Source organism: Marasmius oreades, chromosome 11 (assembly GCF_018924745.1).
Source record: "Marasmius oreades isolate 03SP1 chromosome 11, whole genome shotgun sequence".
NCBI lineage: Eukaryota > Fungi > Basidiomycota > Agaricomycetes > Agaricales > Marasmiaceae > Marasmius > Marasmius oreades.
The window spans coordinates 1422591-1441827 of record NC_057333.1 but is presented as its reverse complement, the minus strand read 5'-3'; the positions used below and the strand labels follow the sequence as shown (position 1 = coordinate 1441827).

General features: G+C 46.6%; 8 protein-coding genes across 8 annotated transcripts; 5 read left to right on the top strand and 3 right to left on the bottom strand.

The window, feature by feature from the left end:
* Window positions 1-768: 768 nt before the first annotated feature.
* On the top strand, window positions 769-1298 carry E1B28_003287 (uncharacterized protein; the record flags this gene model as incomplete). The annotated part of the gene is made up of 2 exons (XM_043160259.1): window positions 769-919; window positions 976-1298. 2 exons carry the CDS (start codon window positions 769-771, stop codon window positions 1296-1298), a joined length of 474 nt encoding a protein of 157 aa, XP_043002215.1.
* A 3748-nt stretch (window positions 1299-5046) lies between these two features.
* Window positions 5047-6320, bottom strand: E1B28_003286 (uncharacterized protein; the record flags this gene model as incomplete). Its single annotated transcript, XM_043160258.1, has 2 exons — window positions 5047-6180; window positions 6231-6320. The coding sequence occupies 2 exons, from the start codon at window positions 6318-6320 to the stop codon at window positions 5047-5049; spliced, it is 1224 nt and encodes a 407-aa protein (XP_043002214.1).
* A 122-nt stretch (window positions 6321-6442) lies between these two features.
* CCT2 (T-complex protein 1 subunit beta) lies at window positions 6443-8483 on the bottom strand (the record flags this gene model as incomplete). The annotated part of the gene is made up of 9 exons (XM_043160257.1): window positions 6443-6491; window positions 6543-6654; window positions 6704-7064; window positions 7122-7519; window positions 7569-7646; window positions 7699-7774; window positions 7827-7953; window positions 8006-8403; window positions 8457-8483. 9 exons carry the CDS (start codon window positions 8481-8483, stop codon window positions 6443-6445), a joined length of 1626 nt encoding a protein of 541 aa, XP_043002213.1.
* Window positions 8484-8577: 94 nt separating this feature from the next.
* Window positions 8578-10652, top strand: E1B28_003284 (uncharacterized protein; the record flags this gene model as incomplete). Its single annotated transcript, XM_043160256.1, has 2 exons — window positions 8578-8873; window positions 8933-10652. The coding sequence occupies 2 exons, from the start codon at window positions 8578-8580 to the stop codon at window positions 10650-10652; spliced, it is 2016 nt and encodes a 671-aa protein (XP_043002212.1).
* Window positions 10653-10868: 216 nt separating this feature from the next.
* Window positions 10869-11247, top strand: E1B28_003283 (uncharacterized protein; the record flags this gene model as incomplete). The annotated part of the gene is made up of 2 exons (XM_043160255.1): window positions 10869-10952; window positions 11011-11247. The coding sequence occupies 2 exons, from the start codon at window positions 10869-10871 to the stop codon at window positions 11245-11247; spliced, it is 321 nt and encodes a 106-aa protein (XP_043002211.1).
* Window positions 11248-11549: 302 nt separating this feature from the next.
* Window positions 11550-13383, bottom strand: E1B28_003282 (uncharacterized protein). Its single transcript, XM_043160254.1, has 7 exons — window positions 13289-13383; window positions 12905-13000; window positions 12746-12851; window positions 12501-12687; window positions 12167-12445; window positions 11884-12106; window positions 11550-11827 (listed from the first exon to the last, which is right to left on the bottom strand). The coding sequence occupies exons 1-7, from the start codon at window positions 13293-13295 to the stop codon at window positions 11619-11621; spliced, it is 1107 nt and encodes a 368-aa protein (XP_043002210.1). The 5' UTR covers window positions 13296-13383; the 3' UTR covers window positions 11550-11618.
* A 96-nt stretch (window positions 13384-13479) lies between these two features.
* On the top strand, window positions 13480-17291 carry E1B28_003281 (uncharacterized protein; the record flags this gene model as incomplete). The annotated part of the gene is made up of 17 exons (XM_043160253.1): window positions 13480-13641; window positions 13696-13835; window positions 13892-13913; window positions 13965-14366; window positions 14422-14533; window positions 14601-14748; window positions 14806-15506; window positions 15564-15691; window positions 15749-15943; window positions 15990-16103; window positions 16163-16250; window positions 16302-16364; window positions 16420-16706; window positions 16767-16828; window positions 16885-17009; window positions 17071-17193; window positions 17260-17291. 17 exons carry the CDS (start codon window positions 13480-13482, stop codon window positions 17289-17291), a joined length of 2904 nt encoding a protein of 967 aa, XP_043002209.1.
* A 398-nt stretch (window positions 17292-17689) lies between these two features.
* E1B28_003280 (uncharacterized protein) lies at window positions 17690-18854 on the top strand (the record flags this gene model as incomplete). Its single annotated transcript, XM_043160252.1, has 2 exons — window positions 17690-18703; window positions 18765-18854. The coding sequence occupies 2 exons, from the start codon at window positions 17690-17692 to the stop codon at window positions 18852-18854; spliced, it is 1104 nt and encodes a 367-aa protein (XP_043002208.1).
* Between the last annotated feature and the right edge of the window lie 383 nt (window positions 18855-19237).

The following is a 19237-nucleotide window of genomic DNA, read 5'->3' as shown; positions in this document are numbered from 1 at the left end:
AACTCGCCGTAGCAATGCCTTTCAGAACTCTTCTGAAGCCGTGAGCTTGTTCAAGCAAACACTAGCCGGATTGGCCATCATTTGGTCAATTAGGTCTTGAATCACCCGTTGCTTATATCTTTTCGTTTCAACATTTTGAAGATTTTCCGTAGACACTTTCTTCACATTTTCGGACTGAACCTTCTTAGATTTTGAAGCACCCTTGTCTTCAGGAATTACGCTTTGGGGCAATACAGAATCCCTTGGTTGTGGGACACATTCTACGGGCTGAATTTTATCAAATACCCTTGGTGGTGGAGTAGAAGGACGTCTATCAACCTGCGACGGAGGTTCTTCTTCATCTGATTCTGCTTCATCTTCTTCTTCAGAGACCTCTTCTTCGAAAGGCTTTCTCTGGGGTATCACATACGGTTGTTTTCTTAAGAATGACGGCGTAGATATCACTACTTGGGGTTTTGTTGGTAATTTTATTTTTTTGGGGTCCTCCGGTCTCCTCTGGGTATCTTGAGGTCTATCTCTCTTATCTGAGGAGTCCATCATTGGACCTTTTAGTTTTTTGAACTGTCGCCCGATCTCTAGGGTGAGTTCATGTATTGTTTGCATTTCACTTTGTCTCATCTACTTCAAATATCAGAGTTAGCTTCTGGCAAAGGCCCAATCCCTTACAACAACATTGCAGCCAATCCAGGCCTATATTACAATATGGCCACCTTTGACATTCCTGTTCCCTTCCTACATCCAAACTCACTCAAGAGTTCTCAGATTGCCATGCTAATCGAGTTCCTCACGGAATTCGATGCCATGATGCCATTTGAGTTTCAGCAGCAAGGTAATGCGCTCCAAGACTCTGGTGATTGTAGTCATGAGGATCACAGTATGGCCATGGATATGGATGGCATCGTCAAAGAAACACCAATGGGTCATTCTTTGTTGGAAGAAGGAGTCTCTTTTATTTTTTTACAATTACCTTTACAGGGTTGGGACCAGAGGAGGAGATCATGTGTCAACGTCTATCTCCTCCCTCCTCTACACCTCCTGCCACTTCTCCTCCTGCTGCTTCTACACCTCCTACACCTCCTCGTTCTTCTCCACTGTTCCTGTTTCCATTTCCATTGCCAAATTCAGATGTTGAGCCGCTGGGTGGACCCCAAGAAGACTCAGGCAAACCCCAAGTGCTGCCTCTATCATCACCATTCAACTCTTGGCCTTCATCGGCCATGAGTTTGCAAGCCTCTCCACCCCTTACCTTAACACTGTCACCTGCAAGCTCTCGACCTTTGTTGGTCATGAGTTTGTGAGCTTCCACCACCATGCTCATCAAAGTCCATGAAGGATTCTAGTCCTGAGAATGCACCTGCCAAAAGGCATTCTACAAAGAAAGCTACTAGATCAGTTCAGGCAGAGGCACCCTCTCCTAGGAAGACTTGTTCAAAGAGGGCTCTAGAAGATGAAGCTCCGGTATGCCGCAAGAGTAGCTGTTTGAGCGAGAGCGAGGGCTTCGGCTTCGGCTACTTCTGCATCTGGTCGACAAGGTAACACGCCCACCAGGTGCCAGGCAAATGCTAGCAACACCACCTCCAGGAATTGGAACTCTGTTGGAGGTAGGAAGGGTGGGAAGAGCAAGCGTGCTCAAAAATAAGGTGAAAATTCATGAGCTGATCCATTATTCAACACTCACTTCCTGTTAGTTCAACTTCAAACCAACATGTTCAATTTGACAACCTCAACTGTAACCTGTGCAGGTTCAAAGCAGTTCAATTCAGCACGTTCAACTGTGTTGAACTCGGTCCCTTCTTCCTCAATCTCGTAATTCAACTCCGCACGTTCAACCACTGTAAATTTCCACTTCATTTTATAGTTCAACTCTACGCATTGAGCTTGATCCTTTCTTCCTCGTTCTCGTAGTTCGGGCTAGCCTAACAATATGCCTCACTTACATCCATAAACCATGATATTTCCTCCTCCAAACTTGGCTGTACCTTCAACCTCCTTCTCTAACAGTGGATCACCCTTCTCCTTCCACACCCACTTGCGCCCATCTGACCTAAATCTATTGATTTTAGTCTCATCTGACCATATAACCCTCTTCCAGTCATCTAAAGTCCAGTTCAGGTGTGCTTCAGCAAACTTCAATCTTGCCTTCCTATGGTGAATGCTGAGAAAAGGCTTTTTCTTCTTCACTACAGCATGAAACTTGTGTTTATGAAGGACATTGCAGGTGGTTTGGGGAGTAATAGAAGAGGAGAGTAATATATTAAGGTTTTGAGTGAGCTCAGTAGCATTCCCCACATGCTCTGAGCACATTTGTGTAATAATATAGTGTTCATCAGCAGGTGTGAGCTTCTTTAGTCTGACCCAACAGAGTTCTCCTTGTCAGGTAGCTTCTTGGAGACAAGGGTGGTCACTGTAGTCTTGCTACAGCCCACTTGCTGGGCAATGCTACCAGCACTGAGGTCAGTGGTAGAGAGATGAAGAATTTGTTTTTTCTGAGATTGAGTGAGGCGAAGCATGCTGTTGATGGTTTTGTGAAGGGAATATCACATTTTTATATTCTAAAGTGGAGCATATGATGTCATTCAAAATTTAATGATATATAACATGGTATCATGCAATATGACATAATGACATGTGTAAAATAGTCAAGCAAAAAAACTTTCCAGTTGGATTTTTTTCATATTTTAGTAATAACTTCATCAAATGTCAATATTTTTGTACAGAACAAAATAGGATGTGTAGCAGGGATGTAGGGCTATATTTCATACACTTAGAGTTTTATATAATATTGATCTCCCATGGAGTTATTTAAGGATGTTCTCGGACTATGTACCAAACTGGTGTTATATCCGTGCTGGATCCATTCCAGACCAACCAGATTACAGTCCGCTTCCATCCAGTCCCTAGTCTATGACCAAGGATTGTTTGTAACAAAGACCAAGATGCTTTTACTTACTATCATTCCTATACTCCACACATTCACATTATTTACTCCACTATCTCTACTTGGCCGAGTGTCCATACATTCTAGTAACTTCGCTTAATTCCTTAGCCTATCTGACTCAGACTCCGATCAGATCTCATCTACTTACAGTCTATCTCCATTAGTCATCTTGAGTACTATATAAGATGTACTTCTTAATAGCTAGTACTTTAGAATTTAACTCGACTCTGGTTATCTCATTGATCAGGTCTAAGACAGTTCGACTCAGGGAGCCGTTGTCCAATAACTTCAGCTACTGTCAAGACTTGTCATTCTTGTCTCTCTCATCACTGTCCGAAACATTCCGATCACTTCCAATCACTTCTATCACTTCTTCTTTCCATCTATCTATCATTCTATTTGTCGGATCCACTCGGATCCAATTGTTCTCCGCACGTCCTTAACAACTGGATGGTTTTTTGGGTCACTGTATAATAGGATTATACAGGATTATAATAGTGTCAGGAGGGTGAACCGCCTATGCATATGCCGGGCCTCGAGCCCTGACGCTGAGGATAGCATATGCCTAAAACAACCCAACACCCATATAGGGCGTACTCTGAGGGGTACCAACCCCCGGTACTCTGACCTACTACAAGATCATACTCCAAACTAATGCTGGCAAACCATCCTATGGGCCTATCAGCAATAGAGGATGACAAGAGCTGGCGACCAAGGAGAATGAATAATGATGATGTCCGATATCGTGAATATCCATGAACCGTACGACAAACCGTACCCCTATAGTGAGAGTAAACCTTCAGCAATGAGAGCGTCCTGTGACGAGGACCATATCCTCATGAGCCGGTACTCCAATGACGACGAGAGCATATGATAGACGGTACCCAACGTACACCAATGTAGTGTACCACATACCTAATCCATGTGTACCCCATCCTGTACTCTAACACTAGAGAAGGGACTCTAGGAGGAGTCCAGACCACAACTGGACGGTAAGCCCCTAATAAAGGTGACCTGGACGACGTAGAGCGACAGAGTGAATGGGGCAGAGGCAAAGATAGGAAAGGATAAAGGAGGACGAAGGAGATCAAATTCTAGGGAACTATCTACTACTAAGTACTCCTTATATACCTATCTAATAGAAAGGGTTGTACTCCTATACTGATGACCCCTTCTCTAAGATTAGGAGTACTCTCCTATGAATTGACCCATTTCACATGATATTTCCCTTGATTGTATGCCGAGTCCAACCGCAGTTGACTCTATAGGCAGAAAAGTCGGCAGTAGGTACTACCCCTGGTTCAGTTCATGACAAATAGGATTATATTTGTAGTGATAGGATTAGATAACAGTGCAAGAATCTACTGATTATTGAGTGTAGGATTAATCCTATGAAATGATATTCCTGTATCACCAGAGAGGATTGAATATGAGAGTCAAAATATCATACAAATCTTGTTGTGATGGTAACAGCATGACAGCTCTGATACACATTCATAATTATACGGCCCAGTTTCTAAGGTATCAAGACATAATGAAATGTAAACAAGAATGGTAAGGCTAACTACAAAATACCAGAGAGGGGGGTGGAAGGTGGTTTAAAATAAGCAAAATGACTCCCCAATCAACTAGAGAAATCAGTAAGCGAGACGGCATTTGCTGTGCAGAATGACTGTTGCCAGATACGGTGACAATACATGACAAAAGTATTTGCAACTTCTCATTGCACCCTCGGACACTCTCTGAGACTTCTTACAGCTCTCCTAAAATCCTGGTAAAATCAGGTTAAGGTTCTGAGTACTACTATACTGTTCTGGCCAAAAATTCAATATGTACAGTAAGTAGTGTGTGGAAATGGATCCTCGAATATGCTGCATATCCTACCCAGAATAGTACAGGGACCTGAGGGATGGAATCCACTGTGACGCCCTTGAAAGCTCCATCGTCGACACGCCTTCGATAGTGGCACTCGCGATTCGATTATAAAGCTTGAATTTGTCCAAGATTTGTCTGTATTGGCTGATTGAAACGAGGTCGACCAAGCGACCACTAAACAGCCCCGAGTCTCTTGATCCTACACCATGAAACAACACCCAATCATGACGAGCTCAAGATGCGATCGTCGTGATACATCTCCTCCACCTCTCATCCAACATATATGCCACCTGCCCCATCGACTCACCAAACTTGGTCTGTCCAATCGCCCACCAGCATTGTTGTTCTTGCACGTCCCCTTGCCCTGGGTCAGATAACCAACTGAGAATAAAGCAAAAGTAGTAGAGTAGTACCAATGCTCGTGGTCTCTTTTCAACCACGAGATAGTTATAAAACTGTTCGGTGAACCGAACAGACCAGAGAAAAGCAGCGGCCATTTCACACCCGGGTCGTTGGAACAGGTACCACGACTCCATGAGGGTTTGAGCGGCGTGAGCATAGGTGGAGGAGGTGACAGGGTCTGAGACTTCTGCTGGGTCTGGCCAGACAAAGTCAGAGGGGACAATGGATATACTTGTGCCGTCAGAAATGGTAGAGGGGGTGGTGGGAAGGTGGATTCGATGGAGGGAAGTGGGGAAGGATACGCGGATGTGGTTCCGTATCCCGGAATCGTGATGGGAGCCACTAGATTTCCATGCAACGAAAGGCGTTATGGAAGGGTTTTCAAGGCGTTTTCCATGGACGGCTTCGTAGATGGACCCAACAAGAGAGAAAATGTCGCGTGAGCTGGGATTGGGACTGGGATCGGCGTAGTTGCACACTTGAAGGATGGCGAGGGTTATGACGGAGACGTCGGGATCCGTAATTTGGGAGAGCAACGGGGGTACATGGTTACGGTGCGAGATGGCAAGGCTGAGGTAGTCGGTCTCGTCATCACGGGATTGGGGACCGTGAAGCTGATGTAGGTGGAGGGCTGAAAGGGCGAGTATTGCGTGCATTAGACCTGGATTGCAGAATGCTATTTGGGGGAGGGCATGCTGGGCAAAGCCTGTGTGGGAGAACGTTTTAGAGGTGAAATGAGTCCAGTGGTAGAATAACTTCAGCGAAGTCATGTCCAAATAAGAAAACGGTGGAGGGGTCGGTTGTTTGCGCATCACTTGCTGAGTCCCCTCAGGTCGTAGAGTGACTGTCGAAGACTGAGCATCACAATCACTTTTGATATCGGAATTTTCTCGTTTATTATATTCGTATACACATTCTGTTTTGCGTCGTTCGCAGCTACCGCAGGTAGGGCGGGCTTCATCACACTGCTTAATTACGATCAGCGCTGGGATATTGGAGGAGTAACGAAACGCACTTTCACCCGCCGCTTCTTACAATGTGTACATCCCATGCGGGACTTGGTGTGGGATCGTATTACGCGTTTCGAGCGTGTTCCTGTCGACATCGTCGTGGTTGAAGGGAAAGTCCAAGCAAGTTCCCAGGCACTCAAAGATATATATACTCTGGTCTGGATTTACGAGAAAAAGTAAAGATCTCATGACAAGTCTACACTCTGATATACATTCTCTATACTGCTTCGCGCTTTCGAGGAGTCGCTCTGAGGATGTCGTCCACCCTGTCAAGTTGATATTAGCTATATTCACAAGTAGAGGGAAGCTAAACTCACCGAATAATCATCTCTGCCGCTTCACTGGCACTAAGCACTACCTGGCGCTTCAGCTTGTAACTCTCTGTTATTCCAAGTTTCCTCATGGAGGATACAACTCCCTCATTCATATCTGAGACAAAGATTGGTTATTAATAATAAATAGTCAACGGGCGACATACCGAGCCCAGCGTCCGACTGTCCTTCATAATGTGCAGCCCTCAACCTCGCAACTAGATCCGACGAATCGAACCCTGCATTATCCGACAGAATCGTAGGTATCTTCCGAAGAGCTGTACTGAATCCTTCTGCAGCGATTGCTTTTTTGCCCTTGATAGACCTTGTTTCTTCATCGACGGCACAAGACATGAGCATCTCGGAACATCCGCCTCCAAGGACAGTTCGTGTTTCCTTGACAGTTTGGGAGAGCACAGAAAGAGCATCGTGTAGTGAACGTTCGGCTTCATCGACCATTTGAGAGGTTGAACCCCGAAGTACGACTGTGCATGCTTCGCCTGCAGCGACCCCGGAAAATTTTATTAGCTGTTGAAAGGATGGTCATTTCGTATACGGTTTGGTTAAACGTAGCGATCAGTTTACCTTGTCTTCACCAATAATAATTTCCTCAATCAAGTCACAGTGTCCCAGCTTAACCAGGTCAGGCCGATCGAATGTCGAGGCAATTTCACCACCTGTTACTAGTGAGAGTCGTTCAACGCCCTCGAAATCGGCATGTTCTATTACTGTGATGCCCTTTTCGGCGAGAAGAGATTCAGGATAATTATAGATCAGTTGACGGTTGACGAAACAGTTGACACCATGGTGGGCAATTGCATCGACCTTGGCCTTCATTTTTTCCTGGAAGTGGATTAAGTGATGTGAAGAGGAAGAGTATCGAAGACCGGACACCTTCTCCGCGCGCTCAAGCTCAGCAAGTTTGCCTGTGGAGTCCACTTTAACTCGTGCACCAAAGATTTTAATTTTATCGGTGTCCATCGCTAATCATAACGTTACCAGGGGAGTGAAGAGAAAGAGAAATGCACAAACATGTGTTGGCAATAAGGATTTTGGCGTTCTCTAATCGTTTTGGCGAATTCACAGCAATCGTCTTGTCAAGAATAAAGCCTGTTTCCAGGAAAGGGTTACAATGGTAACAAGCAAAGAAGACGGGTTCTACCTTCGTCAAGATACGAATCGGTGAGTTTCCCTCCGACTTTCTTGATAATTTGGATATGCTCCAAATTCGTTGATCCCTGAAGGTGGGTGATGAGGTGATGAATCTATGTAAAGAACCGAGACATGGACCTTGAGCCGCAGTACGGCATCCACTGCGAGCTTGGCGAAGTAGGCCTTGTCTTGGGATAGAACTTTTGATGAAAGGGTCGTTCGAGCAATATTTGTAAGATCGTCTCTGAATGCTTTTGGATCCGACCTTTCTGGGAGATCAACAGTCGATCAAAACAGGAAACAAGAAGGGGACTTACCGATTATCAACAGCCGCTTTCTCCAATGCCTTCAACGCGGCGGAGCTCGCAATTCTGTAACCCTCAATGATAGTCTGTGGATGGATCTTCTGTGCGATCAACTTTTCTGCTTCTCGTAAAAGCTCTGCGGCCAGGACGCAGACACTGGTCGTGCCATCCCCAACCTCATCGTCTTGGACTTTGGAGATGTTGACGAGAATTTTGGCAGCGGCATTGTCGAGTTGAATGGCTTTGAGGATGGTAGCGCCGTCATTCGTAACGTTGATGTCGCCTGTTGAGGCTGATTGAAGAATTTTGTTCATGCCTTTGGGACCTAAAGTGGATTTGACGAGATCTCCGAGCGCAAGAGCGCCAACAAACGAGGAAAGACGCGCATTTTCAGCTTTTTCTTCCGTAGCCTATATACACAGAATGAGAGGGAAGGCTAAGCGTAGAGCGGAAGGGAACTGGCCTGTTCACCAAAAATTTGCATCGACATGGTGGAATGATCGAGTCGACGCGTATTACATAACATTTTTTTCAATCGACGTTCTCATCGTTCTCTTCGCCGTCCCAAACACCGTTACTTCGCGATGTCTGTGGTCAACGGTAATGCTGATCCAAAAACACCACCCGCATCTGCCTCCCACACGATACCCCATGTAATTGGAATCAACTTTGGCAACGCTTTTGCGTCCATCGCAATCCTCTCTGGAAAAGAAAAAGGCCTCCAACCGGAATGCATTGCAAACGAAGACGGCGAACGTCAGATTGCTTGCGCTGTCTCATTTCATGGAGAGCAGGTCTACATTGGAAATGAAGCACTGAATCAGCTCGTAAAAAACCCAAAAAACACGATCATGGGTTTTAGGAACATTCTAGGAAAAAAGTGTGTCTTCTCTCCTGAACATAGTGATCGTCACTCAGCTCATTCCTACTCATTGAAAGGCTCGCTGAAATTCCGAGTCCACCCATGGGTGCCCCGCTAGTTCCCGATCTCAGTGATCCTTCATCTCCCTCATACTCTCTAACCGTCCTCGCCCCTTCTCCTGCCCCCCTTCCGACTTCTGCAAAAACAACTGCTGCGTCCTCTGCCGCACCCTCTGCTGCAGTTACGCCCAGCCCTACTCCACTCACCTCTGATCCTACTCCCATCCAAATCACGCATACTCCAAAGTCGATAACCGCTTTATTCCTTCGATCCCTCCTCCAGTCTGCAGCCGATTTCTTGGGTTTTGCTCCTTCCGGATTTGTTCTCACTTGTCCTCCCCACTTTACTTCTGCTCAAAAGGAAGCGTTGCGTGCTGCAGCACAGGACGCAGGGCGCAATCCTGACAGTGGTGAGGTTCAAACAAGGCTATTGCAGCTTTTGGAAGAACCGTCAGCGGTCGCTAGCGTGACGACGTCTGATGCTTGGGCTGCGGTCGAAACCATTAGCGAAGTTCAGGATGAAACTACGGAAGGGAGATTGAGAGCGGATAGAACTCAGCTTGCCATTGACGTTGGATCTTCTAGCACTTCTGTTCATCTCCTCACTATCCGTTCCGGCCTCGCCCATATTGTCAACTCAAACACACGTACAGACCTTGGCGGCGACTCGATCGACAGCTTACTTGTTTCCCATTTTGCGAAGGAGTTCACGAAAAAGAATGGTATCGCCTTCCCTGCAGCACCGAAACCTGCAGATAATATCGATAACAAAGAGACGCAACTGGCGCACCGCGCGTATGCGAAGCTGTTTCTCGCGCTCCCTCATTTGAAACGTACTTTGGCCGCGTCGTCAACTCCGGCTACTCTCAGCGTCGAATCCCTTCACGGAGGTATCGACTTCACTTCCTCACTTACCAGGCTTCGGTTTGACATGCTTGCAAAACCTGTATATCAGTCCGTGGCGGATCTGGTTTCGGAAGTTCTACAGGCGAGCTCAACTGATCCGTTCCTCGTCGACGAGATCATCTACACCGGTTCCACTGCCTCCCTTCCGGGGTTGGATTCTCATATTCTTTTTGCTTGCGGCTTAAGGGAAGATGTGGTCTCGCCATTTGCAGCAAACACGGTTGTTGGAGGTGGTATTGGTGATCCCAGTACTTTACTCGCCAGAGGTTGCGCAGTCCAGGCAGGCGTCATATCTTCGACGCAGGGATTAGAAGACGAACCTTCCAAGCGGGTAATCAATGAGGAGGGTGTCGAAACAAAAGTCACCTCCAAGGCGTTGGGCTTGCTGTTCCCTTCGGAAGACGACGAGGATCAGCAGAGAGGGACATTTGTGACTCTTGTGCCGGCCGCGACTCCCTTACCAGCAAGGCGATCTGCATCAATACGGATCCCTTTCCCCTCAACCGCATCCGAAAAGGAACGCGTCGCATTTGAGGTATGGGAGGCCACTACTGGGGTGCGAATTGAAAGAATTAAACCACCAAATGTCGTCTACTCCGATGATGAAGACGGTGGAGGGGATGGGCATGAAGAGGAGGAAGAGGAGGAAGAAGTTAAGCACCATTCTGTCACTCGGGAAACCTTGTTAGGTGCCACTGAGTTGATGGCTAATATTCCCTCCAAAAATCCCAAGGTTGTCTTGTTAGAAGTGAATTTATCGGTCACGATAGGGGGGAGTGTCCGGGTGCTTGTTAATCAGGCTGGTGGTAGTGAGGTAGTTCTTGACCTTTAGATACTTAAGTAGGTGATGTCGCTGCAGCCATCTCGAATCTGTTCCTGGTTTAAAGGCGTTTACCTGAGTTAGAAACGTTGGAACATATATACACCTTTTCCCTTCACTATTTCATCTCAGCTCGTTTATAACAACCATCCGCCAAACCTCTTTGGCGCTCGTTTTTGTCATCACTCCATCGACATCTGAAGATCATCGACTGAGCCTCTCGTGTGTATGTTACATACTTGGGATGAAAATGCCAGTCCACATATCGTAAGTGATTCAGAATGGGCCAAAATGTCGAACGAATTCGCAAATGTAAGTGTCCGTATCGATTCCGATTTATTGTGCTCTCTGATGTTGTAACGGTTGCTAGGCCGGCTACCGAGAAGGCATTACTGCAGGAAAAGAATCAGCATTACAATTTACAAGAAGGCTTCGACAGTGCTATATGGTTGGTTCGAATACACCCCCTCCTCCAGCGCCAGACCAAAACGCACCACGGCCATTGAAGAAACCCATCTGGAACCTATTCCTGGATTATATCAAGGGGAAGCCATCAAAGCACGCGAGATTGAAGAGGGAACCTCCTTGTGGGTGGAGGTTCTTCTAATGGTGCCGCAGATACCAAGCCCCGTAAAACCCAAGTCGTAATGAAATTTTATGGAGTGCCTGGTGGAGGAGAAGCCCGACCGATGTAGCATCCATCAGGCTTTATACCATCAACCCCCAAAGTGGTTCGTGGGGAAGATGAAACTCGCACAACGGCCGTTTCGAGCTCACCTTCTATGTCAGAAGACTCCAAGTTGCTCCGAGGTCGTTATTTCCCTTTAATACAACAGGAACCATTTTGGCGCCTACTCTTGGCCATGACTCTTCACTCTCTTCCCCGGCGGGGTTGACGTGCTGAATTAAGGAAACTTCCGCCAAAAATTGAAATTCTGTTCTTCAGCATACATAGGGACTGAGCACACATTCTATAGGTTATTTTACTTGCTTGTGTACCATACTTTCTCTTCCTGGTCCTACTCCAATCCACTCTACAGGTACCTGCAAGTATTCTTCAATAAAGGCGACATATTTCCGGCAATTTTCTGGAAGTTCATCGAACTTGGTGGCAGATGCTATAGAGCTTTTCCACCCAGGAAGTGTGACATATTCCACTTCGACATGTTCCAGAAGCTCGAGAGAAGCTAAATCGTCAAGTACTTGAGTATCTAAAACGCTATCCTAGTGAATAACACCCTACCTGGGAATCCGGGGAGCTCCTTCCCATCGACAGAATATTTGACTGCCACCTTGATCTCGGACAGGTCATCGAGGATATCGAGTTTAGTCAAGTTGAGACGGTCATAGCCGTTGATCAAACACGAATGTTTCATAACAACAAGGTCGAGCCATCCACACCGCCTTCTTCGACCAGTTGTAACCCCGTATTCTCGACCAACTTCTTGGAGGTAATTTCCGATATCCTAGAGGACGAAATGAATCAACATAAAGCTGGGATAGAGTCGAAGATCAAGACAATATACGTTAAGCTGCTCAGTAGGGAAGGGTCCACCTCCAACACGAGTGGTGTATGCTTTAACAACTCCAATAGTGCGGCCGATTAGTCTAGGCGGGATACCAAGGCCTGTGATCACACCCCCAATGCCAGTCGAAGACGATGTGACATAGGGATAGGTCCCGTAATCGATGTCCAGCATCAATGCGTTCGCGCCTTCGACGAGAATATTCTTCCCACTTGCGATGGCATGGTGGATGTAAACAACGCTGTCGATGACATATGGGCGAAGGCGTTCAGCTAGGTCCTGGGTTTGGTCAGTAGGGTTCCGCGACAATGATTTTGAAAGAAAACATACGAACCTTGTAACGCAAAATTTCACCTTCGGTGTCGTACTCGAAATGGCCGTAACGCTTGAAACGACCCTCAACGAGCTTTCTGAACTTCTGGGCGAAAGTTCCATGATCGTATAGATGGTGAACCCGAAGGCCAGATCGCGAGGCTTTGCCGGAATAGGTTGGACCAATGCCTTTCTTGGTGGTTCCAATGCTGAACATTGTGTTAATGTTGGGAGATGAGGTTTAAACGGAGAACGAAATGGACGTGCCTACTACCGCCTAGTTCAACTTCCTTTAGTCCATCTACGATTTGGTGGAAGTCAAAAACTAATTGAGCGCGGTCAGAAACGAAAAGGCGGCCGGCACAGTCGAGACCTGCGTTTGAGTATATCAGTATGATAAGAAAAGTAACTATCTAGTCGACGCGCCTTGAGCCTGTAACGCGTCTAATTCTGCAAAGAAGGATGGGACGTGGACAACACATCCAGAGCCGATAAGACCAGTGCATGCTGGGTTGATGAGACCTGGTTAGTCGATGATCAGCTCCAAATACCATTCGCCACAAAAAAAGCAGACCGCTGGGCAACAAATGGAAAGCAAAAGTTGTTGGTACTTTGTCCCGACCGATAGGGGCGACGATGGTGTGTCCAGCGTTGTTACCGCCAGCACACCGTGCACAGACGTCTGCGGTGCCGGAGAGAATATCGGATAGCTTTCCTTTGCCTTCGTCTCCCCATTGTGCACCGAGTACAACCGACACTGAGTTCGTTTGTAATTGGATCGGCTCATGAATAGAAAAGAAGAGAACTTACCGCTCATGGTTTGAGTGAGCGTTGTAGACTCAGTTAAAGGATTTGAAGGATATATGAAAAAGAGGAAGCAAGATGGAGGTGATCGTACCTGTTCTGAACGGCCCGGCGGCGGTCGTTTGCTTCCTAGGATGCGTCCAACTTCCCACGATTCCTTATACCTCCCCATCGCTCCCTTGTCGTTGCCAGACACGATGTCCTCCTCAGATTCCTCATGTTACACCGTGGTATTTGAATCTGGCGTCGAATACCCATCTACTCAAGAACTACGTCAGGCTCTCGAGAAAGGGTCAGACGAAGTTAAGATTGACACGTTGCGCAAGATTATTACCTCGACCATCAATGGAAATCCTCAAGTGAGTTGTGTGCCTCCTTCAGAGGATTGATTCAGTCAACAGTTTGTTATACAGCCGACCTTGATGATGCCGATTATCCAGTATATTATGCCGTCGCGGAATAAGCAACTCAAAAAGCTATTACATTTCTATTGGGAAGTATGTCCAAAGTACGATGAGAATGGCAAGCTGAAACAAGAGATGATCTTGGTCGTGTATGCCTAGGAATTTTTTGAGTTCCCTCTCCATTCTCATTAATTTTTGCGAATAGGAACGCCGTCCGCAATGACTTGGTGAGGATCACCCGAATTTTTCTTGAAAACAACGCTCATCGCTGAGGATAGCAACATCCAAACGAGTACATTCGTGGTGGCACCCTTCGATTCCTTCAGAAAATCGCGAAAGACGCAGAACTGCTCGAACCACTTATTCCTACCTGCCGATCTTGCCTAGAACACCGACACTCCTACGTCCGCAAAAATGCGGTCTTTGCAGTCTATTCCATATATCGCCAATTTGAGAACCTCATACCGGATGCACCAGAGATGATGCTGACGTTCCTCGCCGCCGAAACGGACTCGACGTGTAAAAGGAATGCATTCGTATTTTTGGCTCAGTGTTCGTTGCCCAAGGCAGTGGAATGGATATCGAACGTGTATGATAGCATACCGGCGATGGATGAACAGCTGCAGTTGAGCATTATAGAGGTGATTCGGTTAGATTGCAAGAACGATTCAAGCAATAGGGTATGTGGAGAATTACGGATGCGGCTTTCGACTGATCGTTTTTCTTCTCCGTAAGGCCAAGTACATTCGCTGCATATTCGAACTCTTGAATGTCTCCTCACATGCTGTGAAATACGAAGCTGCGACAACATTGACTATTTTGACGCAAAATCCGGCTGCCGTCAAAGGCGAGTTGATAGCTAATTATTCTTTTTTCGTCCTTTCTGAGACGTTTATATTTCTACTCATACGCAGCCGCCGCTTCATGCTTCATTACACTTGTAATCAAGGAATCTGACAACAATGTCAAGCTCATCGTTCTCGACCGCCTTGATGGCCTTCGTGGCAAACATGGACTTATCCTCGATGGACTCATTATGGACGTTCTCCTAATCCTTTCAAAGTTCGTGCAGATCATTTTATTTTACATGCTTTTGGTTAATGGTTGCTCTGTTTTCAGCTCAGACATGGACGTTCGTCGGAAAGCTATCAGCATCGTTCTCAGTATGACATCGAGTCGGAATGTCGAAGAAGTCGTTCTCTTTCTTAAAAAACAGCTCCTGAAGACCCAAGAAGCCGAGTTCGAAAAAGCCTCCGAATATCGCCAGCTCCTCATTCAAAGCATTCATGTCACTGCCGTCAAGTTCTCGGAAGTGGCGGCGAGTGTCGTGCACGCTCTGCTCGAGTTCCTTAGTGAACCTAGCACGGCGGCTGGTCCAGGAACATCTACTGTGTCTGCCTCCGCTTCAGCGTTGGATGTTGTCGCTTTTATTCGTGAAGTTGTGGAGAAATTCCCTGCTCTCCGATCCGAAATTTGTTCGAGACTCTCTCAGACGTTGCCGGAGATACGCAGCGGGAAGGTGTTCAGGGGTGTGCTTTGGATATTAGGAGAGTATGTGGGCGATGTGGAGTCGATAAGGGAGGTACTATCCGAGATGAGAAGGTGTATTGGTGATGTTCCGATTGTCCCTCAGGAGGAGACCGCCGCTACTGAAGATGGAGCAGATGCAGAGTTGTCAGAGAAGGAGAAGGCTGAGCGGAAAGAAAAGACTAAACCGAAAATTTTAGCGGATGGGACATATGCTACGGAATCAGCTTTCACCACCGGTTCCAACCAGACGAGGGTGGATATAAAGTTCGGTTCGAAGACACCGCTTCGAAGTCAGTTTGTTCTGTCTTTTATCCTCTCATGCCACTGATTTTACACTTGTCCTATAGCACTGATACTGGGTGGTGACTTTTTTACTGGCGCCGTCTTATCTGTCGCATTGACAAAGCTTGTTCTACGATTCCATGGTAAGGATACGGGAAAGGCGAAGAGTGACGCGAATATGATTCGCGCTGAGGTTCGTTTTGAGTGATGGTTGAATGATCAGTTATGTTGACGTCGTTTAATCATCCAGGCCATGCTCATAATGACATCCATCATTCGCGTGGGCCAAAGTCGCTTCGTGAACGTCCCGATCGACGAAGACTCGAGCGAGCGAATCATGAACTGCTTACAAACTCTCAGCGAACTTCAGGAAATACAAGTTGTCCATGAAATTTTCTTGGACGATACGAAACAAGCGTTTGAGCGAATGCTTGCTTCTCAAGAGGTAAGTCTTTCCCCTTCTCCATCTTCGCACTTTGAACTCCGTACAGAAAAGAGCGGCGGAGAAGAAAGAAACAGAGTCGGAGAAGAAGGTAGCTGTTCAAGTTGATGATTTGTTGTCATTCAGACAATTCTTGAAGAAGGGCGCTGACGATGCTATTGATGTGAGTAATCTTTTACCTTACGATGTCGCGGACTTCCGGATTAAAGCGAATGTTGATAGTACGACGAAGATCTTGGGAAAGCAACCGGGGCAGGGGAAAATCAGGAAGACTTCATGTCCAACTTGAGCAGAATAACTCAGCTCACTGGTGGGTACTCCTCACACTAAGTGTTGATATTTATTTCATTAGGTTATTTAGGTTTCTCCGACCCTCTCTACGTAGAAGCATACGTAAAAATGCATGGATTCGATATCATGCTTGGTTGGTTTCATCGTGAGATCTGGTCATTGCACGTCTCATCTTCCCTCCCTTACAGATGTGCTTCTCGTCAACCAGACACCAAATACGCTACAAAACCTCTGTCTGGATTTCGCTACCCTCGGTGACCTCAAAATTGTCGAACGTCCGTCGGTGTACACAATCGGACCTCATGGTTTCCAGAGTATCAAAGCTACCATCAAGGTGTCTTCGACTGAGACTGGTGTCATTTTCGGAAGCATCCTGTGGGAGGGGCCGAACATGTCTGAAGCTTGTGTCATTTTGAATGATATACACATCGATATCATGGACTATATCAAGCCTACTTATTGTAACGAGGCGCAGGTATGTCTTTCTTTCTCCTAGCGTCTTTGGTGTGTCCCCGACTGCCTTGGATATTTCTAGTTCCGAAGCATGTGGACCGAGTTTGAGTGGGAGAATCGGGTGAATGTCAATAGCCTTGTATCGTGAGCGCTGGTTCTTTCCAGACAAAGTGCAGATTAATACTCATGCTTCCTCGTAGTGAACCCAGAGAATATCTTCAGCATGTCATGAAGGCGACGAACATGTCTTGTCTAACTCCGGATGGTGCACTGTCTGGTGAATGTGACTTCCTCTCTGCAAACATGTATGCTCGCAGCTTGTTCGGTCCGTTAAATGCTTTTTATAACTTTCCGACGATGTTGCTCAAGCGTTGTATGACTTCCAGGTGAAGACGCGTTGGCGAACTTGAGTATAGAGCGAACGGAGGCTGGCACAATTACAGGACACGTCCGAATTCGCAGTAAGACGCAAGGCATTGCACTCTCATTGGGTGACAGAATTACGATGGGTATGTGTTATACGGCGTAAACAGTTCTGTAAACTGACACACCTTGTTTTCTTTCACTCTTCAAAGCGCAAAAGGACAGTAAACCTCTGTCTGTTTAAGATATATATTGTTGCGCTGTTCTGCATGTGGTAATAGACTCGCTATCATCAGTTTTGTTCGTAGTGCGTACGTGTTTTCGGTAAGGTACGTGGATTCATTCTGTACCCTACTAGGATGAGCAATTACCGTTCAGAGGTTCGGACGTTTCTGATATTCCAGGGGGTTCTATTTGGAACTTCCTCTCTTCCCCAGGTCAGAGGTGGGTGGTGCCAGTGAGAAGTCGCGAGAGAGCAAGGACGACACCCGCTTGAGAAGTCGTACGGCTAGGAGTCATCGGCAACTTGAACCTGGCCAATTTATGACACCGGCGCTTTGGTAATCAGACACGATCCCGTGATGTTGTAGTCGTAGCCGGATGTCTTTTGACTCAATACCACCATCATTCCCAGCAACGTCAATGTCTCGTAGAACTCTAGAGCCAGCTTTGAGAAACTCCAACTCAGTCACCGTTTTACCCCTACAAGACATAACTGAGACCATCCATGCAGACACCATACCCAATAACCGGCCGAAGCGAAGGACCAAGGTTCCGAAAGGGGCTTTGGGACGGAAACTTAAACGTACAGCTCAGCCTGCGGCACAGACCTCTTCTCTTCCACCCTCGTCTCCAATCGGCCCATCATCAGCCGATTTTCTTCCTATCGCCAGCTCTGACGATGGCATTAAGCGTTTGCAGGAAGTTGAAGGACAGGGACATGGGTTTTGGATGGATGAAGACAGGGAAGAGGATTGGAAGGGGAATATAGATTTCAGCTCGCAATGTTACGATGGAGACGGAAATTACATCGCACTACGGTTTCAAGATGCAGCGGAGGAGGAGGTTCCGATCGCAAATGACCCAGATCCTTTTGGATTCTTTGCAGTGGAAGAGAAGTTGAAGGCCGAGCGGTCAAGGCAACCTTTGAAGCCTTCTAAACCGCTACTACCTCCATCCAAACCGACAACTCTGCCGTTAAACCCTCCTTGTACTCCGCACAAACGGCGGATTGGGAGGCATGCAGTAACCGCTTCTTCGAGGAGTTCCAGTCCAGGGAGATCCAATAGATTGCCAAGCTCACCTTCTCCTGCCAAACGTCCGTCTGAACGATTTGTAACACGCGAAACAAATCTGGACAATGATGAAGAGATTGCACCCTTGATAGTAGATCACGATGATACGCCTCCAAAAGCGGATGGGAGGAGAAAGAAGCCTAGGCGAGATGATAGTCCTGTCAGTCCCGAGCGACTGGCCAAGTCCTTGACTTGTCTTCTCCCAAGACGTCGTCGTAGAGGGAAGAATCCTCGCACCTATAAGGATGAAGATGATAGCGAGGATGAGCAGCCCACGGCCAAGAGGCAAACTCGACGCCGACAAAAGCCCAGAGAGGCCGTAAGGCAAGATGAGGATGGAGAGATAGACGTTGACGTGGAGGTGCGTTTGTCTTTTGTGTTCTGATATATGATCGTTGCTAATGCGTAGCTTCTCGTGGTAGAGAATGGCACAAGAACGTCAGGCACGGCTCGAATATTTTAAGAAACTGCAAAATTATGAAATCGCGAAGGAGAATGTCTACGTTATATAATGTGTACAACGGCTGATCTGCCAAGGAACATTGATTTTGTATGAGTATGTGCTTTTATCTCAGAAACCTCTGTATCGTTATGGCTTATGCATGTGAACTGGCAAATATGTGATCGTGGCTACTTCGAAATTGGGGATCTCAACAGATAGCCTCTCTGTATTCTCTAATTTCCTTCTGATTCCCTTTTTTCTCCCAAAAGAATCGGTACGTCGATCGACTATCAACGACCTTGAGATTTATATAGATTACAGCGAATATATATGCACATACCATGAACCATGGATATTTTTGCTGACGGTAAATCTCCATTGGTGCACAGTAGTAAAGAATTGAAATTCAAGATACATGGAACAAGATACAGACGAAATTTGCCATAGATATTG